Here is a 22,370-nt window from a genome sequence, read left to right on the forward strand (position 1 = left end):
TTCACTGTCTTCTTAGCGTGGTATTGTAAACGAGCGCGAAAATGACAGAGACTGAGGAAACAAGCGAGAAATCTACTGTAAGAATGGATTGTGAAACGGAACAGGATTGGATTATGTCAATGAATCTCTTAAAATGGGTATATAATATTTTAACTATAAATATAATTGGTAATCTTATGTAATAGTACCACATGGCGAAACCGAAAGTGCTAGGCATTCGCTTGAAACCATTCATATTTCTAATTGCGCAAAACTATGTTAATTAACTCTTAATTGTTAAAGATTTTTGGAATAAATTATTTTTGTAAACGTAAAATTGCCGTAAATTTATATTTGAGCAAAAAAATTAAATAATGAAAGAATGTGTGTTTGCACTTTTAAAAAAATGAATAATTCGTTTAATTGTTTGAGTTAAAAAGGTTTGCTTCATACATTTGATGCTGTATTTGTTGGATTGTTACCACATCTAAATACTTTACAGCTGTGAATATATTTGTAGCTGACTCTTATCAATTCTGAATATTCTCATAGATGACAGCATGCTTAGTAAAATTTAACATTGTTTGGAATATACCAATTGATATGTAAATTAAAACTGAGTTTTTCTGAGATAAAATATTTATGAACTCAATAAGATTTATTTTTTAGTTATATTGAAATATAAATTTTGATCTATTATCTTATTATTGTGATGCCAAAGCTTATTATTTCAATTCAGAAGGTATTAGGTTTGAGACATTGTTATAGCAAATATTTTTCATGCAGGTAGATCTGATGATCTTTAAATTTGTTTTTATGGGTCGGATGTCATACCATGGATAAAGAAGTAGGACAATGGGATGTTGGCAAGATATTATCCTCATGTTCCGACTCTTGAAACAGTTATAATATCTGACCTCCATAACTTTTGTGTAGCTTTGAATTAATAATCCCATCATAATACCTGTTTCCATGTTACTCAGTATTTATTTCTTATTAATGTAATCAGAAATTACTTATATATATCTTTTATGAGTTACTTCAATTCTTACTAGATAAACAATAGTTTAATGGCACGTAATTAATAGTGATTGAAATTTTATTTCATAATTCGATTAATGAAATTTTTATGAGTTAAAATGTCATATTCTATCAAAAAAAAAATTGAATCAATTTAAACTATAAAGATGAATTTTAAAAAATCATAATTTCTGATGTGCAAGCAATTCTGCTTCGTATCTCATAATATTACATAATTTGAAATGGATTTATTTTTGAACAGACTGCTTCTTACTTTAATTATTAGCACATATTATCATAGTGTTATATGTATGAAAGGGATATCAGGATAAAGTTTTGCAAATTATTCTGTAAAATTAATTGTTATATCACAGTCAAATGACAAAGACAATATAAATGATTGAGCATATGTGTGCATATTACCACAATCTGAGCTGTGACCTGTTGTTTTTTTTCCTCCTGCAAGTTATTAATTGAAGACTGTAGGTAGCAAATGCAAACCCTTCCCAGTTGTTAAAAATGTGGTAACTACCCAAGTTTTCAACTTGTAAAATTATTGAAGCAGATTACTTTTACAACAACTCGCGATAGGTGTTGTCAACATGTGTTGCGCATCGTGATACACCTATGTGAAAAACACATAGGTTTATGTTGCTAATGGCACAAGTACTGTAGTTTGTAATATAGAGAATATTGCAAATTGGCAGTCCCATTTCTACTCTTTGATCGATTCTAAAATTAAAATGCCACAGTGCACTTAATGTATAAGCATAGATTCCATGGTGATTATCTTTCTCTATACTTGATAGATGGCTGAATATATAAATACTTTCTGGAAATCTATTTTAATTACTTGTAAGGTATTTAACTATAAATTAATTTACTTGATTTTTATTTTTACATACATTTTTTTTATAGATATGATTTTTCTTAATTTCATATATCTCCTTTAGTTTTTGAGGTGTTGTCATTCTTAACAGCTAAGTTTTTTAATATAAAGCTTTAAATCTAAATTAATTCTTGACATGCAAATGCTTGTTTTGCCTTATATTTCATGGCATTGCATAGTTTGAAATAGATTTATTTTCAAACAGGTTTTCTTACTTTACTGTTGCTGTTAATCATCATATTATTATATATACTTAGTTGAAATATATCTGATCTGTTTATTTTTAAATCAATTTTTTTGAGAGATTTGCTGGAGTTTTCTTTCTTTTTTTTATTAATAGTTGCAGATATTTATAAAAGAGAATGGTTTTTTTTTAATATTTTATTTTTACAAGGGTATGCAGATGTATCAATATTTCTGTGAATTATACATCATGAAAAATGCTATTCAAATATATATATAATGTTAGATGAAAGAAGAGCTGTACTTCATTTACAAAGCCAAAAATTAAACAAAATAAGCCTATGTGTTATGACTTTAGTTGAAACTGAAAGAAATTAGTAAATATAATTGAGCAGTTAAACACCTGTCAGTTAATGTTTGCTAATTTCTAAATTATGACAATTTTTCTGTTATTAATTTAAACTGTACCTTTTTTTTTTTTTTTTTGCATAAATTTTACTTCATAAAATGTCATTTTTTAAAAAAATAGTTTATTATTAATTATTCACAACCATAATAAAAATGGTAGAATTTTTCTTTCCTTTTTTATGAACTCCATTTTATCTTAGTAGAAAACATTGTATTAGCAGGAAATGGGGCATTCCATAGTTGGGGCATTTGTCTTGAGCTTTCAGATAATTTTCTTTCAGCTTGTTGGATTCAATATTGGAGAAAATATAAAGTCATTAAAATAATATTAGTTATATGACTGAATCAATCATTTATCATATGATTTAATTAAAGAATTCAACTTTACTATTATAAATCAAGATAACTGGTATTTGCATACACAGTTTTAGATTTTATACAGATTCCCAGGGACTTAGTGAGGGGAAATGCAGGGGTGACACCGCTTCCCCTAGATTTATTTTCAAGTCAGCAACATTTGAAGGGATATTCAAACATTATATTTTATTCTGCATATTGATGACATATGGATAAATACGATTACAGTTTTTAAAAAAACAGTCAGTAAAATACTCAAGTACTTCCTTCTAAAAAGTACTTCAAGTTCTTTTTTTTTTTTATGAAATATGTGTTCCAAATATTTTGAAATATTTTAATCTAAAGAACAAGATGTTACTTCTGTAATTATTAGTACATAAATGTCATTTCTATAGTCTTTAAACTATACAATTTTTCAATTTGTATAAGCTTCAATTGATGCGTCAAAATAAGAAATATTGGATAAATTTTCGATTACTAAACTTCAGTTAGATAATAATACAAATAATTGGGTTGCACAGATTCAATGCAAGTTACGAATAATATGAAATGTTAATCCTGAAATTGGGACGGATGATCGCACAGTGTTCTTGAAACCTATCTTGGACTGGGAAATGATTACTTATTTTTTATTGTCATGTCATTAAAAAAAATTTTCAACACTATCTCCCTCAGACTGTAAAAATTACTCATGTATTTTTCAGTTTCTTAAATTATTCCAAGCATTTAATTTACAGTGACATTTAGCTTAGAACGTTTTTTAAATCAAATTTATTATGTCAAAATATTGCCTATGGTTTGAATATATTTTGGTTTTTTAATGTATGAATTAAAACTTGTATTTACATCTGAAATGTTTTTATTATTTAAATATATCCACTCTCTGAGTCCTTAATGATCTTAACATAATAATTTAAAAAGTGCTAAATTCACTCAAAAGTTCGAAGAAAACTTTGCACACTGTTACCGAGAACAAATCTTCAGCAATTTAAAATGCAATTTCTGCCAAATTCCAATCTTTTTTTTTTTTTTCCTCTACACCTTCAATTTTTTGACTTCCTGGGCATGATAATTAATTTAAAATTGTTAGAAAACTGCAAATTTAATATTATGACAACATACTAAATTTCACACATTCAGATTCACAGATAAAAGGCAGAAGAAGAATCTTTATTTCTTTACATAATGAAATTCAATATTATTTAACAAGTTTTATATTAGTCGGGTGAAGTTTCATGTTACTACGTATTGGATTTCAAAGCAAATCAATTTCTTTTCAGAGATATTTTTGCCTTAATTCTATCTATAACAAAGAATTTCTAATTTGAACATTAACAATCTATAATACTGAAGCATCAGAAATATTTAAGCTTCATAAGAACTATTAATAGAGAAAGTTATATATTCTGAAAAATCAGGATGCAAATCATGCAGAAAAGAAGCCACAAAACTGATGAATGTTCCAATTTTATTGCAAAAAGTATTCAAAATATGTAAATCTAAATACTAATATAAAAAAAAACTAACATTGATGCAGGAGTTATGATTTCAACATAAAATTCTCTGAAGAATTTATGGAATTCATGATTAGTCGTATTCCTTACCAACAAGATTACTGAGGCGCCAAAAGAATGTGTGTCTATAATATTACTTTATTGTCGCTCAAAGTGGACTGACTATCAAATTCAAAATCAGATTCGGCAGAGGCAGTTGCTTCAGAATCATCCGAGTCATCAAATATAGCGAAACTAACCTTGTCAATAGTTTGCTCAACTAAATTGTCAATCACCCAATATTTCTTTTCAATATTGTCACAGAAACATTTGTTATCCCTGTATTTTTTAATGTCTCTTAAATACATGTACCTCTACTGTATGATATCGGGTCTTTCCATTACAATCTTCCTCTTATCTACGGATCACTTCCAACTAAATCCAATTTTCTGTAGAACACATCTTAGGAGGAAAACACTTTCCAGGGAAAATTGATCTTTTCCATAACAGCTGGCAGAAGAGTGCGTGGAGAATTATTTAATTTCCAACATAAAATTTGCTGATAATTTGTCTTGTAACACACAAGTCAAAATCATCTAAATTGGTAGAAGAATAAATTAATTTTCCAATATGTCTTTGTTTTGAAGGTGAATGTACATTACCAGTATTCTTCACTTCCCACTTAATACGATTAACATTTTGCTTCAAAACACCAGTCGTTGCCGCAGCTTTTTTGACCGGTTGAGAAAGTGGTATACTTAACTGGTTTTCAGAACATTCATTTTCAAAATATCTCAAAACTTTTATCACTATTTTATTTTCTTTGGAGAGGATACAATTCAAAGGCATTATGGCACTGATATTTAGATGGATGTAAATCTAAAAAGTCAGAAAAGCAACAATAAATGTAAGCCACTCACAAAATTGTAAACAATTAATGACGCTTCACGAAGAAAAGTTCTTTCGCCATCACATGATTGTAGCAACCCTGGTTCGTCTTCTTTTCAACCGGTTTTGAAGTGGACTCATCTGAAAACAAATGCCAACAACTGTGAGATGAACTATATTTATTTTTCATAATGTATTATTGTATACATATTTACTTGTTCTGGTTTTAAAGAATAATTTTTTAACAGTATGTATCAGCATTAATTTCTTGGGATGGTATTTTGCACATTTAATTGAGATATTTAATTTTAAGAAAGTTATTGTGTCAATAGTTGAAAAATTAGAAACCAGTTGTGGAGTATTTTTACTTGAATAACACCTTCTGATAATCTTATCATATTTAATTTATTTGATTTATTAAAAAAATTACTAATGATATTTAAATATAAAATTCATGCCGATTTATATAACTTAACAATTAAGAAATATGGAATTATTTGGAAAATATTAAATTTAACTCTTTAATTAATTTGATAAACTCAGAATTACACAAGAGCAATGTCTAACGTAAATCAACAAAGGGAACATTCAAACTATAGATGGTAATAATTTTTTTTGCTCAAATCGCAACAGTATTTTTTATATGTTAATTTTATACTAAACAGCTAAAAAGGTATACTTTTTCAAAGTTTATGTGATTACACTTAAATGCTCTTTAGAGGCATCTCTACTGAATCAGCTTCTTACAGAACTAAATACACAAAGAGGAAAAAAAGGAAATATTTGCACATTTGCATCTTTAATTCTTTTGCTCAGTATTTTGAAATATGAAAATTTTAATATATCATATTATAGAAATAACAAATTATAATAAAATTTAATTTTTTTTAGTGGGATTGCTGACAGGCTTATAAGTCGTGAACACCACATTTCATTTTATCACATTCATGTGAAACATAGTTTATGAATTTTGGAAAGTAAAAACAAATACATAAGCCTGTATTTATTTTAATGCTTAGAAATAAACTTGCAATGTGAAGATATTTTTATTGCTAATAATATTTTCTCATTAATCAAACATTTCGTCTTTTTTAATGTGCTATATATGATTTTCTCTTCATGAAATCTCCCTTAAAAAATTAAATACGCTTATTTCAATAAAAATGGCATGCAGCCAATGCACACTAATATATATGACTGATCGACAAGCTATCGTATCTATCAATTTCTCTTTCTTCCTTCAAAATTAAGAAAATTTTCCTTTAAATGAGAGACAAATTTGCAAAACTTTTGATCTATTTTATTAATATTAAATCCTTGGATATCTTGAAGTCATTAGAATTTTATTTCTGAATCTATAAATAAATGAAGAATTAATGATTGTGTTTTCCCTTTATGTAGGTCATGTAAACTTTGTTATAAATAATAATATACACTTTACTTTATAGTGAATTTTTTAATTACTGTTTATCAATTAAAAAATCTTTTAAGGAATAAAATGCATTTGTAGAAAATAGAAGTAATATTGATTAGGCAAAAATACATAAGTTTGAATATTTTTTTTATACATTTTTCCCTTTGTTAAGAAAGCCATGATGTGTAAAAAATTAAATTTCTTTTCTAATAAAGATTAAGAAATATACTGATAAATAAATTTTCTTCATCATATTATAAACCAGTTTCTTGATGATATGTAAAATATATATAAACTGATTTATATTTTCTACAAATATTTATGTTTTCTGCTATATATTAAAAAGTATTCAGGCTTAGATAAATTCTTATGCTTTATACAGAGAGTGTTTAAAAAGATCTGGAAGAAAATTTATCAGTGGAAATATTATATCATTTGTATTATATAAGTTTTTCTTAGTTCAAATTTTTGTTTTGTTCTGTCAGCTTTAAATTTGCAAAGTTCCATTATACATGAAATTGTTGAAAACTCTAAATTTCAGTGTTCAGATTTTTAAATAATTCATTATTGAAAAGTTTCATATGTAATAAATGGCAAATTCATAGAATTTATGGTGCAAGATTAGTTTTCAAAATCTTTCTTTAAACTACAAATAACTAACATTATTGAAAATTGACCATGCAGTAAGCATCCCCTTCCTGTAATTTTTTAAAATGGAGGATTCCATTCTGTTTTCATAAATGAAAAATCGTTCCTGATTCTGAGGAACTGGAATCCTAGTTGGGCTTAAAGAATTAAGTATATCTGTAACTTGCCTTCTAACAGATCAAAAGTAAATAATTATTTAAGGCCCTTAAATCACTCAATAATATTACTGCTACACTACAGGATTTATGAAAATAAAACTTTTCTCATTTAAAAAAGACATGCTAGATGTTAATTCTTCTGTTTATTTTTTATCATTTGTATTTTAATAAAAATTGCTTCAATATTGAACTTTTTAAAATTATTAAAAATGTTACTTTTAAATTTTGATTTTCTTCTAAATATAAATTTGAACCATTTTATTAGTGATTAATTATTCATATGGTAGTTGTGATAAAGTATTGTAAAAGTTAGCATAACTTTTTTATTAAATGAAATAGACCATTCAGAGTTTACATATTTACAGACTCTTCTTCTATGTTACGATGGGCAATCATTGGATTTTTCATACAGCAAGATATACCAAATATCAACAAGGCTATTTAACATCAACAGAAGATTACTAAATGTTTAAGGAGAGGACACCATAAAAAGCAGAAATATAGTCTTCAGGGATGAAAACTTGATGTCACTGACGATATAGTAGTTGCTGCAAAGAAGTGGGTACACCAGTGTGCATCTGAAATTTTTTCAAAGATGTTCAGGAATTACATCTGAATTTAAAAAAGCATTGCTTATGATGGAGATTATTGAAAAGTAGTATTTTTCCTTTGTCTTGAAAGAGAGTTGTTCTGCAAATATATGGAGTTTCACTTGTAAATGTTAGTTATTAGAAAAGTTATGCTAAGTTTTGCATTACTTTCAGCACAGTTCTACATTTGTAGATGTAACAGACACGGTTGTGTTAAATCTTAAGTTTTAAGGAATGAATAACCTATTTTTTCCAATATTGATACTCGTAAAGCATTTTAAATTCAATAAATACAATTTTTGAACTATATTATACATAAATATATCATATTTTAAATATTAATATTAGATGTATTTTTAAAAGTGAAAAGGCCTTTTGAATTTAACTGAATCTTTTTAATAATATTATACGTAAATGTAACATTTTATTTTAAATATAGAGATTAAGTTATCTTTTATTCTTTTATAAAATAGATCTATACCTCATTAATGATAGTTAAAGATTTATTATTTGATTTTATGTACAATTTGCCTGTTTATTTGTGCCTTAAAAATGCATGATAAAACTGCTAGCATATCTCTAGCATAGCAGGATGTATTAACAAATGCAATTTAATTTATAAATCTGCTAATCTAAAATAGAAAAAAAAGCACTTCTTTTTAACTCAATTATTTAAATTTCAGTTTTAAAATATATCAGCAGATCAGTATAAGTATTAGTATGATAAAGAAAGTCCACCTTACTCATCACTATTTCAGAATATAAATATTTTCAACTGTTGTAATCAAAATAAAAATTTAAATTTTTTTTTAATAAGAGTATTTAATTATATACTATTTTTTGAATTGTAAACTTGGATTTTTCATTATTTCAATAATTATGGTTCAAACTTATGAGGTCCTACCCAATATATCTGTTATGTTATTTCAAAATGAAACATTAATATAACTAAGCTGAATGAAATAGTTGTTTGTTTATATGATAGAAAACATATGTATTCAAAATCATGTATTTCTACATAATAATATAATTAAAGGATAATGAATAGGCTTATTGGAAAATTCATTACACTCAAGAATTTCACAGTGTAATAGAACTTGGATCTTTTGAACGTTTACTTCAAATTCATCAGAATTTCAAGTTTTTTTTTATCTTGTCCCTTGAATTTCCTACTAGCATAATGTAAACTTTTTCGATAATTCGAATTTATTTTGATTAACTCAAATTTCGGTGTTGGTTTTATTTTAAATGACTATATATTGAAACAAAAGGCAATTTAAAAAATTTCATTTTTAAAAATGTTTGTTAAATGTGAATTGTACTATTTGTTTTGAAGTTTCATTACAAAATTGTTGTTTTCAGAATACTGTACATTATTTATTTATCACTGTTATCTCCTTATTTATCAATATTACAATTTTTAAAAATTATTACATTATGATTGCAATTATCAATCATTAAATTTACTTATTTATTAAAACTTTTCAATATTACAGATAAATATTTACTGATATTTTTAGATTAAAAATTTTCGTCTGCACGAATTTTTGGACCTATTTTTTTTTTTTTTTTTTTTTTTTTTTATTCGGATAAATCCCATACCCGGTAGTTTCGAATGTATTGCGTTCCATGGTATTTCTTAAAATCACGTGAATACATTTCAACTTTTAAATGATTTAAGACATTTTGTATGATTCTTCATTTATTTAATATGACACAATAATTAATCTTTTCCACTTTATTTCAAGAACTTACCTTCACTACTTTGTTCATTAAGCATGGCTTTCAGATGTTTCTCAATTCCATACTTTCTGTAATGAATTGAAACAGTGGGCTGATGAAAAATCTCAGCGATATATTTGTTTCAAACGCCGTTTACGTTGGGATTTATTTGGTGATAGATCAATAGTCACGTGGTCTACCATACTTCCGAAGTCGAACGTGCACTCGCGATCTCATTCATGTCAGAAGAATTTTGTGTCGATTCCACCGTTGAAACTTAATGATGAAAATTAATGTAAAGTGAAAAAAAAAGAAATGATTTAAAAATATATAGAACATTTTTAAGTATATCGTTGAGATTTAATTCTTTAGAGGAAACAGTTATGTTTATGGTGACTTTTCTGAGTGGGTTGATCTTAGAAATAATAAATTAGAAACTAGATGTGCAGCAACAAATGAAATGTCTCTGTAGTGAATGTATCTATAAGAGTGTTATTGTTTGTTTATAAACGACTTTGAGAATAGGTACATCACCTACCATTGAAGCAATCGAAGGTCAATGTATATATAAAGTGAATTACCATTTGTTTTCTAGAATTTTGAGGCTAAGCGAGACCCTTGAGGCACATATGGCCAACAGTATTGTTGCAATATCTTCACCACATAATAAGCAATCGAAAAATCAAACTACATCGTACATAAAGTTGCAGTATTTTGAGCTAATGGAGTGCGAGTGAAATCACAGAGGGTAAAGAATTACCGTTAGCCGCAAAAATATTTTGATATTTCATTTAAAAAAAAATGCTTGTAATATAGAAGGAAGAAATGAAAACAAACTTGCTTTTGAGCTAAATGAAGTGCGCACTTTGCTCAAAAGTAAATTTTCTTCAGGACTGTGTCATTCTCAAGGGACACACCTTTGAAAAATGGCGCATTTGATATTCTCCCCATCTTTTTTGAAGGTTAATAATATTTTAAGCAGAGATACTACGAAAGTGAAAGTTTTTTATTACAAAAGTATTGTTTTTTTTGTAATAAAAATTTAAATAAGAGAAACGAATAACATGTAATGATACGAAATAATCACCGATATTTATAATATGATTTTATTGGACCTTTTTGAAGTTATGTTTTTTAAAAACATATTTAAAAGAATTCAAAGTAAAAATTTTAACTTTTAAAAAGCAGATTTTTTTTTCAGTAATCTAGTTACTGTTAACATTACCATATTTCATTTAAGTTTATTGAATCCTGTATATTATATGTATGTCAAATCAAAACTTAAAAGATGATTTAATAATCTGGTAAGCCTTTTATCTTTGCATAAATGAATTGATGAGAGTAACTTCGTTTTTAAAATGAAAATATACGTTTAAAAGTCCATATTTCTTTAACTTTTTTGAGAAATTTTTATTCGATATATTACATTTTTAATGTGACAAAAATAATACAAGTGTTAATTTTTAATAAAATACAACTTTAAAATGTAGCTCAATGAAAAAGGAGTTTAAGAAACGTATCATGATTTTTGTCAGTTATTAACGCCATTAGCTTATTTTTAAAAATAGCATATACTATTGATTGGTTGTTGGATTAACTTTCAATTTTGAAGCTATACGAGGACTTTTATTTTGTTTTATTGTTGTTACTTATGGCACTTTAGAAGCCCGTTGACGAACTGTCAGCGATTTAAGTCGAGTGTGCAGTGGCTTCTGAGGGCTAAGCCCCTGAGAACCCGAGGGCTGAAGTCTGACTTCTAGCTCATATGAAAATGACACACACATTCGCTTGCACAACCCTTTTTTACGGGGGGGGGGGCTCTTTCACACACCTCACAGATAAAACACAGGGTAGAGAACAACCATGGCCGATACAGGACTCGAACCCGGGAGGCCCAGATTACGGGGAAGGCGTGTTACCCCTTGGCCAGGACGACGGCACTTTTATTTTGTGATGGTTCTCATAACTTTTAAGCTTAATTAGATGACAAGGACGAAATCTGAAGTGATTATCCATTGTACAACAAATAGGAACAATGTGAGATTGTTTGACGTACAACGCAGATTTAAAATGCTTTAGGTTTTCTACTTTTGCTTGTTATCATCAATGGAGTATCAATCCGGGATCAAAGAGCGTGTGAAAGCTCCGGGTGCCAGTCTTAGAGGCTCATTTTGGATAAAATATTAGTGCGTTTATTAATATGATGTGAATTATTGTAATAAATATTAAATATTCATTATAATATTTCTTTTTAATATGAAATAACGGGAAAGTATACTAGCACCAATACCAAAAATTATATCTAGGAGGCATTTATTGTTTCTAAACTTCTGATGAAACCGGGGGGGGGGGTAAAAATCATATGACCTGGGTGCTAGTTACCTTCGTAGTAACAATAAGCCTAGAATAACCTTTTGCTAATAATGAGCCAACTGTAATATTTATAGTTCATTTCTTCATATTCTTAATTTCTTTTAAAAAATGAAAATTTAACCTACTTAGAGCTGTCGTGATCGAATATGCTTAACCTTATGTAACCTTTGGCAAGGCAAATCCGATATTGAGGCAAGCATATTTTCTCTAATTTGCTTCAAAATAACTTATTATTAATTTCATATTAAATTCAATTAATTATTAATTAGCTCTGTAGAATTCTTCAATCTCTTAATTTCCTTCTTTATTCAGATACTGGCCCTAATTTTTCTCTCAATGTTAAAAAAAATTTGCTATGATATGTATAAAAAAATGTTCTCTATTTCTTCTTCTGGCCACCAAAAGATTGTCAATATTTGAATCTATTCTTTTAGACACTTCAGATTTATTTGTATTGACATATAATTCCATAAAAAAATTATATTTCATTCTAGTTCACTTGATAAATATTCGGGATAGCATTAGCTTGTCACCTGCCTAAGAGAATTTTTAAATAATAATTGCAACAACGAGCAGAAATTCAGACAATATTTTAAGTCTGAGACGAATAAGTTCGTGTGCACGAACAAAAATTTACTTCTGTTCGAACAAGAATAATACAGAATGTGGAAAAGATATGATGGTATTGTTTTTTAAGAAGATCGGAGAAAATATTTTGTAAATTTATCGACGAACTTATTCTTTTATATAATGCTTAGTAAGTTTGTGAAAAATGAACTATTTAAATATTAAAGTCCCCATGTGATGTACAAGTGTATATTTAGATTAAAAACCAATGTATTTTAATCAAAAATGATTAGATCTTTAATTTAAACTCCCCTATCTTCAATTTTAGGCACATGTTCGTATCGTTAAGTACTCCCCTCTCCCCTCCTCCTCACAGCTGTTGCAAGTTAATAAGCCCCAAAATATGAGGAAGGGTTGGTTGCCTCTATTGCATGCTTTGTTTTTTCTTATATGTTATATATAAATATTTTATGTATATTTGTTTTAATAATCTTTTTTTAAGACTCCTTTATTGAAAGTTTATTCAAAATAATATAGAATATAGGAAAATGCTTGCAGAAATAATTGTATAATAGTTGCAGTTTTACGGTTTTTGTCGTAAAGAATTATTGAAAAAAAAAATGGAAGAAAGAAAAAAGATTGCATTCTCCGATTGCATAATTATAATATTAAATACTAATTTATTTGATAATTTTAGTATATACTTGGAAAAGCTAATATAGTTTAGCTAAACAGCTATTATATCATATATATTCTTATCGTCAGTTGCGGACGATAATATTTTATTAGTGAAATAATTGCAGCTTAATGAAATATTTATTTTACTATTAAATACGTCTAATTTACGTTTACAGAATTTACTTACTCCAATGATTTATAATGAATCCACATAATTTGGCGATAGTAAAGTAACTTTTCTTAGAATGTCAGCGTGCATATTGAAGAAGTATGTGAATAATAGTTGTCTACGTTTTATTAAATTTACTTTAACCATTAATCAGATTTTAGTCAAAGAATTATCATAATGAAATAAGCATGATAATTAAAAAAAAACTTGCAACTTCATTGCCGAGAAAGTAGCAGCTAGATAAATGAAATGACGATTCCTTTCCGAACTATTCAATGAATTCAGTATAACGGAAAACAACCTTATCGCCCTATTCATGTATAATGCAAATGTTTTAATTTTCCTTTTAATTCCGCCGGCAAGTAAACTGAACAGTGGAAGAAAATAAAAATATTTTTCATAAATCTTGCTGATTATAACCGAAAGACAAATGAAAGGCTCCAAAAGTGCGGCATTTTATCCACTTGTCAAAATGTCGGTTATTCTGCCCAAAATAGTGCAAATTATAAGCTAAATGAATTGCATTTGAATCGGATATTTGTTAATAGACTGGCGTAGCTTCATACATATCTATCGCATAGATTTCTTAATCGACTGACCAAAAATTATCAGCAAAATGCGATGTCTTATTAACTTGTCATCCTGTTGACTATTCTGCCAAATGTAGTAATTCTACCGGCTTAAACAGTTACTTAGGTATTAACTTTAAGCTAATTTTTATATTATTATATTCATTAACGCCCAGCTTTTCAAACCGTTCTGAAGCAAAGAATTTTATCTACGAAACTCCAAATTTGTCGCCGGGGGGGGCAACGCCGCCACTGATAAATATACTGAAAGTTTAATTGGTGTTCGTTTCAGCGGGAAACTTCAAGGGGCATCGTTTATCAAGAGAAATATATTTCATGGATTCAGCATTTTATTTTTATGGGAAAGGCTAATTTATTTGTATTTACTTTATAAAAATAATTCAGTAATCTGGTGTCACAATATTCCTATGATAAAAAAAGAAATGAGAATCTCGCATCAATTAAGCTTCAATTCTTTATTCGAAATAATTAAGAAATTCTTTTTTAAAACTGAAAAATTTAACTGAAACTGATGTATAAAATAAATCCAATGATGGAAAGCTTGATAAACCGATTCATTATTTTAACATTATTAGTATAGATTTTAACTCGCATAGAATGAATTTTTAAATTATGAATTGTTAAAGCCTTCATGGCTTTTAAATGTATATCTGGCTCGATGGCTGGATAAGATATGAGTAGAACTCCAATTGTAACTATCTCTTCATAATGAGTTTGGGATCATTTCATAAAAATTGTGAATATTAAAATGATCCACTCTTATCGAAATAAAATGTGTAAAATCGCTCACTTTAGAGAGGAGTCCAGCTAATATCCTATAATCTAAAATAGCACTTTGCATCTGGCTTTAGTACGATTTATCAATACAAGTTAGAAAAACCATTAAGCAAATTTTTATTCCAATTATTTGATTAAGCTCTTTATCGCACAATAGGTAATAAAGCACTTGAATAAAATTTGCTCTTCAATTTTCATCTTTTTATATTCATTTTGATAAAAATAAAAACACTTTTACTATATAGTAATAAAGGAAGTCACATTGAAGATATGCTACCACTTGATCAACAAAAATTAAATCTTGATGAAAGATTGTAATTTAAATTGATAAATACAGATTATTTTTAGGTAAGTGTTAAATTATGTGATAGGTAGTAGCAAAACAAATCAATAATGAACTATAGACAAAATTTCTATGCAATCTATATTTCTTTTATTCGCCTAAAAAAATTAATTTAGCAAAAATTAAAAACATATATTACACAAAATGTGAAAAATGGATTTATACATGCTTTAAAAGAGTTGACCCCCAAAAAATGTTTGAAATTATATCAAAGAGTTTAAACCTCATAGCTAATATCATTTTGTATAGAATTTACATCTACTGTCTTAAATATTAAAAGAATATTATCCAAATAGCTATTTCGTATTCAAAGACAATTAGAAATGGGAAGGGGTTACGCAGATTTTAAAAGAACACCATGAAGAAAGGAATTATTAAATATCAAGTTTCTCAACGAAGGTTTTTTGTATTTGTAATATAATCAATGAATTTGGATATTCTAAGCAATTAATGTCAAAATACTTCGTTGCACATGTAAATTTACTTATTTAAAAACATTGCAATGGCATAATCTTTCTCAGCTATTTAGTTTTCATTAAAATATTTAGGTGTGCTCTCCCAGAATTTCTAATTCTCGTCTTATGTCCCCTTTTTGTTTTCTCGCTACTGCATGAGGGAAGACCGAGAATTATAGGCATAGTTAATAAAATCGCAGCCAATCATAAGCGCAAATCGACAGCAGAACAGTTAACGTGTGTGATTCGTTTCATTTCAGTTTTGAAAAATGTGGCTTTCTAAGAATTCTGTTGAAATCTCATGCAACAGTCGATGCAGAGGGATTCCTTATAAAAGAATTTTAAATATCGTAATTTATTGAACTGTGTCGTAACTAGATCATTATGGTTTAATTGTTCTGATCTAATTTTATCCCACATATTTTCCAGCATTCAGGTCTAGGGTTACGGGAAGTTTATTTCTCCTGTAAGAACAAAGATATTGTGCAATATTTTTATGGTGTTGTTCGATGTTCTCAGTGCTATAGAATATTGTGGCAGTGTTGTGCAGCATCCTGGGCTATTACTATCCTATTAATAGATTGCTGGTTATTTCATTATTTAAAAAAAAAAGGAAAATAAACTAATTTTAACAGCTTTTAGAGAATCTCCGCCACAGAAATTTTTAACCTAACGTTTAACTTGATTTCAAGAGCTTTTTCTTTAAAAACTAACAAAAACTCTCCTGACTGGTAACATTCTCGAATGATATTCTTGAGAAAAGTAACTACAACTCGTTAATTTTTTTAAAAATGCTTTTTGCGTTCCAGATGACCGCGGTATATGACAGTTTTAATTTAGACAAGATCTTGCTTAGGTAGTGTATTTCTGGAGGTAGAATTTTTAGATTCGGCTTTTCATTTTTTGTTTGTGATACTTTTCTACATATCAAAGCAATTTTATCATAATCTCAAAAGTTCTATTTGGTGAAAATTTTCTTTCAGTCGGATTTCGCTGCTAACCGCCTTTCATCCCATCATTCTAAATCTGGGCTGCAGATATTAGGTAGTTATTTTTACTTGCTTATGGGACAGGATAAATTAGACTAGAAGTGTGTTTCCTATTAGTTCCAAATACCCAAAAACATTGTTACAATATCTTCGCAATACTGTTCAGCATTTAGAATATCTAAGAACATTGTGTAGATATCGAAAAATATTTTGTGCTAATTGGATTGCTAATGTAGGGTATAATGAAATAGATTTTATTCCATTCCAAAGCTTTTCCTAACACGTTTTTGATGGAAATATTTTAAATATAGGACTCTTGCAGTGGCAAACCAATTCACTGCTCCGGTAGTACAAAAGATCACAAAAGTACGGAAGAAATTGAGGCGGCGGTACATGAAATTTCCGAGGCTTTATGTTCGGTTCTTACGTTCAACGTAGACCGTGTCTTTCATCTTCTCTCGGAACACAAATAAAGACTTAGCCAATAAGCAAACGAATTCCTCTTCGATATATTGTGACATATAACTGTTGTGCGTCCCTTGGCGAAGCGTTTGTATCGAGATTTAAGCTGTATGAAAACAAGCTTTCGGATTTAAATTGCCTGTGTGTCCCCTGGCGAAGCGTTTGTATTATAAATTAAGTTGTACGAAAATAAATCAATTTCAAATGCCAAAAACAAGAGTAACTAATCGCCACCTTATTTATGGGGTATTTTTTTCCCTTGATAACTTATAAGAATTATGATATTCATACGTGTAAGATTACTTTGAAATTTGACTAATCTAATAAATCAAGCCCCATTCTTTTCATTTAGTACTAATGCGACCCGCAATTTCTTATGCGAATTGGTTTGCAGTATCACAGTTGATGCATTTTGTAACAGTGCATGAAAGGCAATTTTGTGCTTTATTGAGCTTATAATTTAAAAAAATAAATATTTGACATCTTAATGATTTATTAATTTGTGAAACTGATTGTGTGAGATGGATTAATATGTATTTCAAAAATAATCCTCAGTTTTGTGGATATATTTACGAATTTCGAATCCCCTAAACAATAAATAATGAATTAAATCAATTTGTTAGATAAATTAATGAACCATTCCAATTCATAACATCTTTTTTGTTGTTGTTGTTGTTAATTGTTGCATCGTATAATGGAACTTAAATTTATCTTGTACCACCATTATTGTGTCTACATATGGGCAGGGTCGATACTGAAGAATAAAATCTCAAAAATTTTAACTAAATATTAAAACTTGTTTGTAGATATTATAGTAATATTTTCAATAGAGCCCATGGATTGGAAGTTATTTAATTATGTAAAAATAAGAAGCTTAGAAATGCTAAATAATAAAGATTCTTGATGGCACATAGATTGTGTATTTGGATAGGAATTTTTTTTATTTTTGGTCATTGGTTTTTATATCTTAAAATTAATTTCTGCTGTTAATAAGCTTTTAAAGAAATAGTTTCTTTGTAAGTTTATATCTAGTTTAACATTATTTTTAAACTAAACATTTATTTAAAAATTTTACATAAATCACAATATTCCTAATCAAGACCTTTTTTTTTTTTGTTAAATTTTGCAGGTAGATGAATGTAACATGACTGAAGGGGAAACGAAAGAAATAGTGTTGACTACTGTTTTTGCCCCTCATATTCAAAAACATGCTCAAGTGCTTTTAACAGAGCCTAACATTGGATTATGTCGTAGACAAGTCGAAATATTTAATCCCAAGCCATCTTTTCCATCTTATGATGAAGAAGAATCTAATTGTGATAAATTCCAACTAGTGATTCCTTATGCTGGTGTGAAACTTGAATGTATGGTAATATTTCAGTCTTCAGCGCCTGACTGTCCACCTGATTTTGTATTCTCAGATGAGAGATTTTTTGCACCTCTTAATCAGGTGGAATCTTTGTGTTCGTGGGATGTGCGTAAACCAGATGCACTGTTAAAAGTCTTGAAAGAGATAATGCAATTTTATAAAAAGAAGCAAATTCAAATCTTAGACAGTTATGAGCAATTAAGTTTTGAATATTTGTGTTTATTTCAGCTTCAGAATTTTAATGAAGATGATATTGAGATCTTAGTTCCAGATGAAGAAGGAAGTCCAGTTATATTTCTCATTAAGTTGCATGTTGATTATTGCCAATTATTTCCTGATTACTATCGAGATGAATCTGATACTAGAGACTACCCTCTATTATTGGTGTTTTTTCCAAATCGTGATAGCAATAGAAGCTATCTAAGAGTGTATTTGTCAAAAAAAACCCAATCTATCGTGACCATTGATGAAAATTTCCAGTTGCCAGATGATGTTACTGATAATTATCTTACTAGATATATTATTGCTCTTGAGAACGAGCTTAAAACAAAAATCCAATTAGCAGCTTCTCGTTATGAAAGAAGAAGAATGTACTTTGTAAAATTTCTTACTCACTTTGATAAATGTATTATTAAATATGATAGTACATTGTATACTACCATGACATTATTATTAGAAGAAGGTGATTTTTATTTTATCCTTGAAATCACTTTGCCTGATGATTTTCCTATAGGAACACCAGCACTTCTGTTCCGTTCAGTTTATCACTATTACAAAAAGGATCCTTTTACAGCATCTGTTGATAATTATCCTTACTGTCCCACCTGGCCATTGCAGAAAGTCTTAGAAGAAACCATTAAGTTTATTACTGAATATGTTCCTCTTTTTCGACAAGACAGTGCAGCTTTTGCTTGTAAGTATGGTAATTAATTATTTATGCTTGTATATAGGTTCCTGATGCAGGGTAATGCCTGAAATAAACTATAAGCTAAGAAATTAAGTATGCAGTTCATTTCTGTATCCAGTCATAAGTAGGTGATAATGATTGGAAGAAACCAATGATATAGCAAAGAGAAATGGTAACCAAGACCTAGAATCCTCCCCACTCCCTTATTTGCATTTGGTTTTGAAAGCTGAAAGAGTTGTTGCAATATATTGCTTTAGGACATCCCTCCCTGTATATAGGAGGTGTTGATTACTGTGGTAAACTAACTGCTGTTTTTTTTATTAAAATGATCTGAAGAAAAAGAATTAAAATGTGTGATTTGAAAAGTATTGTTATCAAATGCATGGTTGCTAAAACCCTTTTAAACTTTCTTGGTTTTGAATGAAAGTATAATTCCCTTTGCCATATAATGCTAAGCTCGGTAAAGTGAAAATTATAAGTTGGTCCATTCTGCTTCTCAGTACCCTATATAAATGTATGTTGAATTTAAAGAGAATATAATCTAAGAAATTAAGTATGCTGTATATTTTATTTCCATTTATAAAAGCTACTGACTGAGAGAAGCCAGTGGTGTAATATTGGTAAATTTTTCTTGGGTAATTAAATTGTTTATCCTTTTAAAAGGGATTTTAAAATATGAAATAAATGGTCCGATATTTTGCTTTGCCACTTTTTCATCCATGATACATCACTTGAAAAACTTGAAATTTCAGTTAAACTCTAGGAAAATGTAGACTTTATTCTTTGAATTAGAACATATCTGTTATTTGCTATTATTGAAGAGCCAGCATTTAAGACAAATTTCCTTTGTTTATAGTAAAACACAACAGCTTTCCAGTTAGAGTACTTTTAGTATCCTGGTATGTCTTAATAAATTCCTCAACAGTATGAATATATATAACATCTGTAAGGTAAAAGATGTTCTCCATGCAAAGATAATGCTTTAAGCTTAGATTTACGTTGATGTTACGGTGATAAGTGGAAAAAAAGTGATTGTGATGTATCTCTTTTAAAAAAAGCACAACAAAAAAATTACAACAAACTTTAAAACCTGATTTCTTTTAATTTATGTTGAACATTTAAAAAAATTAATTATAAATTTTCTTCCTGGCACAAAAATGTAGATTTCACTTTTTTAGTCTGTGTAATATGTATTTGTGAAAATATTATTATTATTATTATTTTTCCTTTAGAAACATAATTATAATTTTTTTCTTCAGAAATTGCTGAGTAATAAAATAACAAACAAGTTTAATTAGATCATCATTTTATATAAAAAGTAAAAGGTATGAAAAATGCATGGCTGAAATGTGAATGAAGCTATCAGCTCCAAGTAATTGAATAAATTTTTATTTTAATACTGTGCAACAAAATGTTGTTTCTAGATATTGATATTGTTGTACAAGATTTTTAAAACATAGTGAAAATGAACAAACAAAGAATAGCATGCTTGATAATAGCAAGTATATAAATGTTTTAGTCAGCACGCTTCTTTTATATCTCAAATAATATCTTCCTACATGAATATAATTTTATAAAGAAAAATCTATAATAGCCCCAATATGAGCTGAAATCCAAAGGCAGCAGTCCATTTTAGTTATTCACACATTTTGATTTATATGTTGGTATTATCTTGTTACAATCAATATGTGCTAGTAATGGTAAAATTTCTCTTAATTTTTAAATTTATTTTCAATATAATAATTATTTTATGTATAAATATAATTATTTTATGGAATAAATATTTCATGTATAAATGACGCGGAACCTGCTAAAGATAAATATAGTAAATGTAATATTTACCAAAATATATTTGAGATACTTAAAATTCACAGTTTCAAAATCTTTTTATATTCAAAAATGATCTACAGTATAAAATCATAGTAAAAAAATTAGCATAATAAAAATTATTATAAAATTGACCCATATAATGAATTTATTTTATATTTATTGATTTTGGAACTAATTTAATTTTGGAATTACTTAATGTGATTAAAAAGTTTTATCCATAAGTCATTATATGCGAGATAATACAGTTGTAAGGATAAGACTTAAAAAGTTCTTTTTTCATTGAAAACTTTTTTATTAATCATCTAACAAAAAAATTCTGTTTTACTTGCATGAAGGCAGACAAAGACAGACTTTTAAAATTTTGATCAATTTTAAAAGTGTGTCTGATAGGCTTATGATTTCCCAGAATTTATTAAAATATTATTTACAACTCTGATTTAGAGAAACAAATGAATTTATTTTGAAAGAAAGGATTAAACCAGCAATTCATAATTGACGCAGGAGTGTAAAATCCTTCTACTGTGTTAGCTAGAAAAATAATTTCAGAAAAACATAAAAATAATAATGAGGAGATATTTTGTCTTGCAAAATTTAATGGGCTCTACAGTTATATAATTTTTTTAAAAATATGTAATATTTTCTTTCTTTGAAATATATTTTGGAATTTTATTAAATGGTATGTTTAATTTAATTACATGTGGTGACCAATAATAATTAAATTTATGACTTTTTTTTTTTAGGAAAGCTGAAGATTACCTCTTATGGAATGCTGGGCATTCGACATAGTGCACAAAATTGGCATTTTTTTTTTTAATCCCAACAATTTTATTTGTTACTGTATTGTTTAATCATCCTACATATTTTGTTCCATGTCTCAAGTCATTATTCCTTTTAATTTTTTACTTCAAAAGAACAAGTTCAATCTTATTTTATCTCAATATATTATTCACTTATGGTCATGCAGTTGCATCATTATGCATGTTATATTCCATGTTTCAAACCATTATTCATGTAATTTTTTATATCACTAATAAACTTTTATCTGTTTATATAATAAAAACATTTTTTTACTGTTTTTTTAATTTACTATTTACAGATTATTTCGATGTTAA

General features: G+C 27.8%; 1 protein-coding gene across 2 annotated transcripts; it reads left to right on the forward strand.

Moving 5' to 3' along the window:
- Nucleotides 1-22,212, forward strand: LOC129958081 (BRISC and BRCA1-A complex member 2-like). 2 transcript variants are annotated; one of them, XM_056070262.1, is made up of 3 exons: nucleotides 1-137; nucleotides 18,282-19,434; nucleotides 21,999-22,212. In XM_056070262.1, coding segments are annotated over exons 1-3 (1,251 nt in total). In that variant the 5' UTR covers nucleotides 1-41; the 3' UTR covers nucleotides 22,001-22,212. The 2 variants fall into 2 exon arrangements, with proteins under 2 accessions (XP_055926237.1, XP_055926238.1); XM_056070263.1 differs by lacking the exon at nucleotides 1-137 and adding an exon at nucleotides 17,235-17,398.
- Nucleotides 22,213-22,370: the final 158 nt, after the last annotated feature.

The sequence above is a fragment of the Argiope bruennichi genome, chromosome X1, assembly GCF_947563725.1.
Source record: "Argiope bruennichi chromosome X1, qqArgBrue1.1, whole genome shotgun sequence".
NCBI classification, from domain to species: domain Eukaryota; kingdom Metazoa; phylum Arthropoda; class Arachnida; order Araneae; family Araneidae; genus Argiope; species Argiope bruennichi.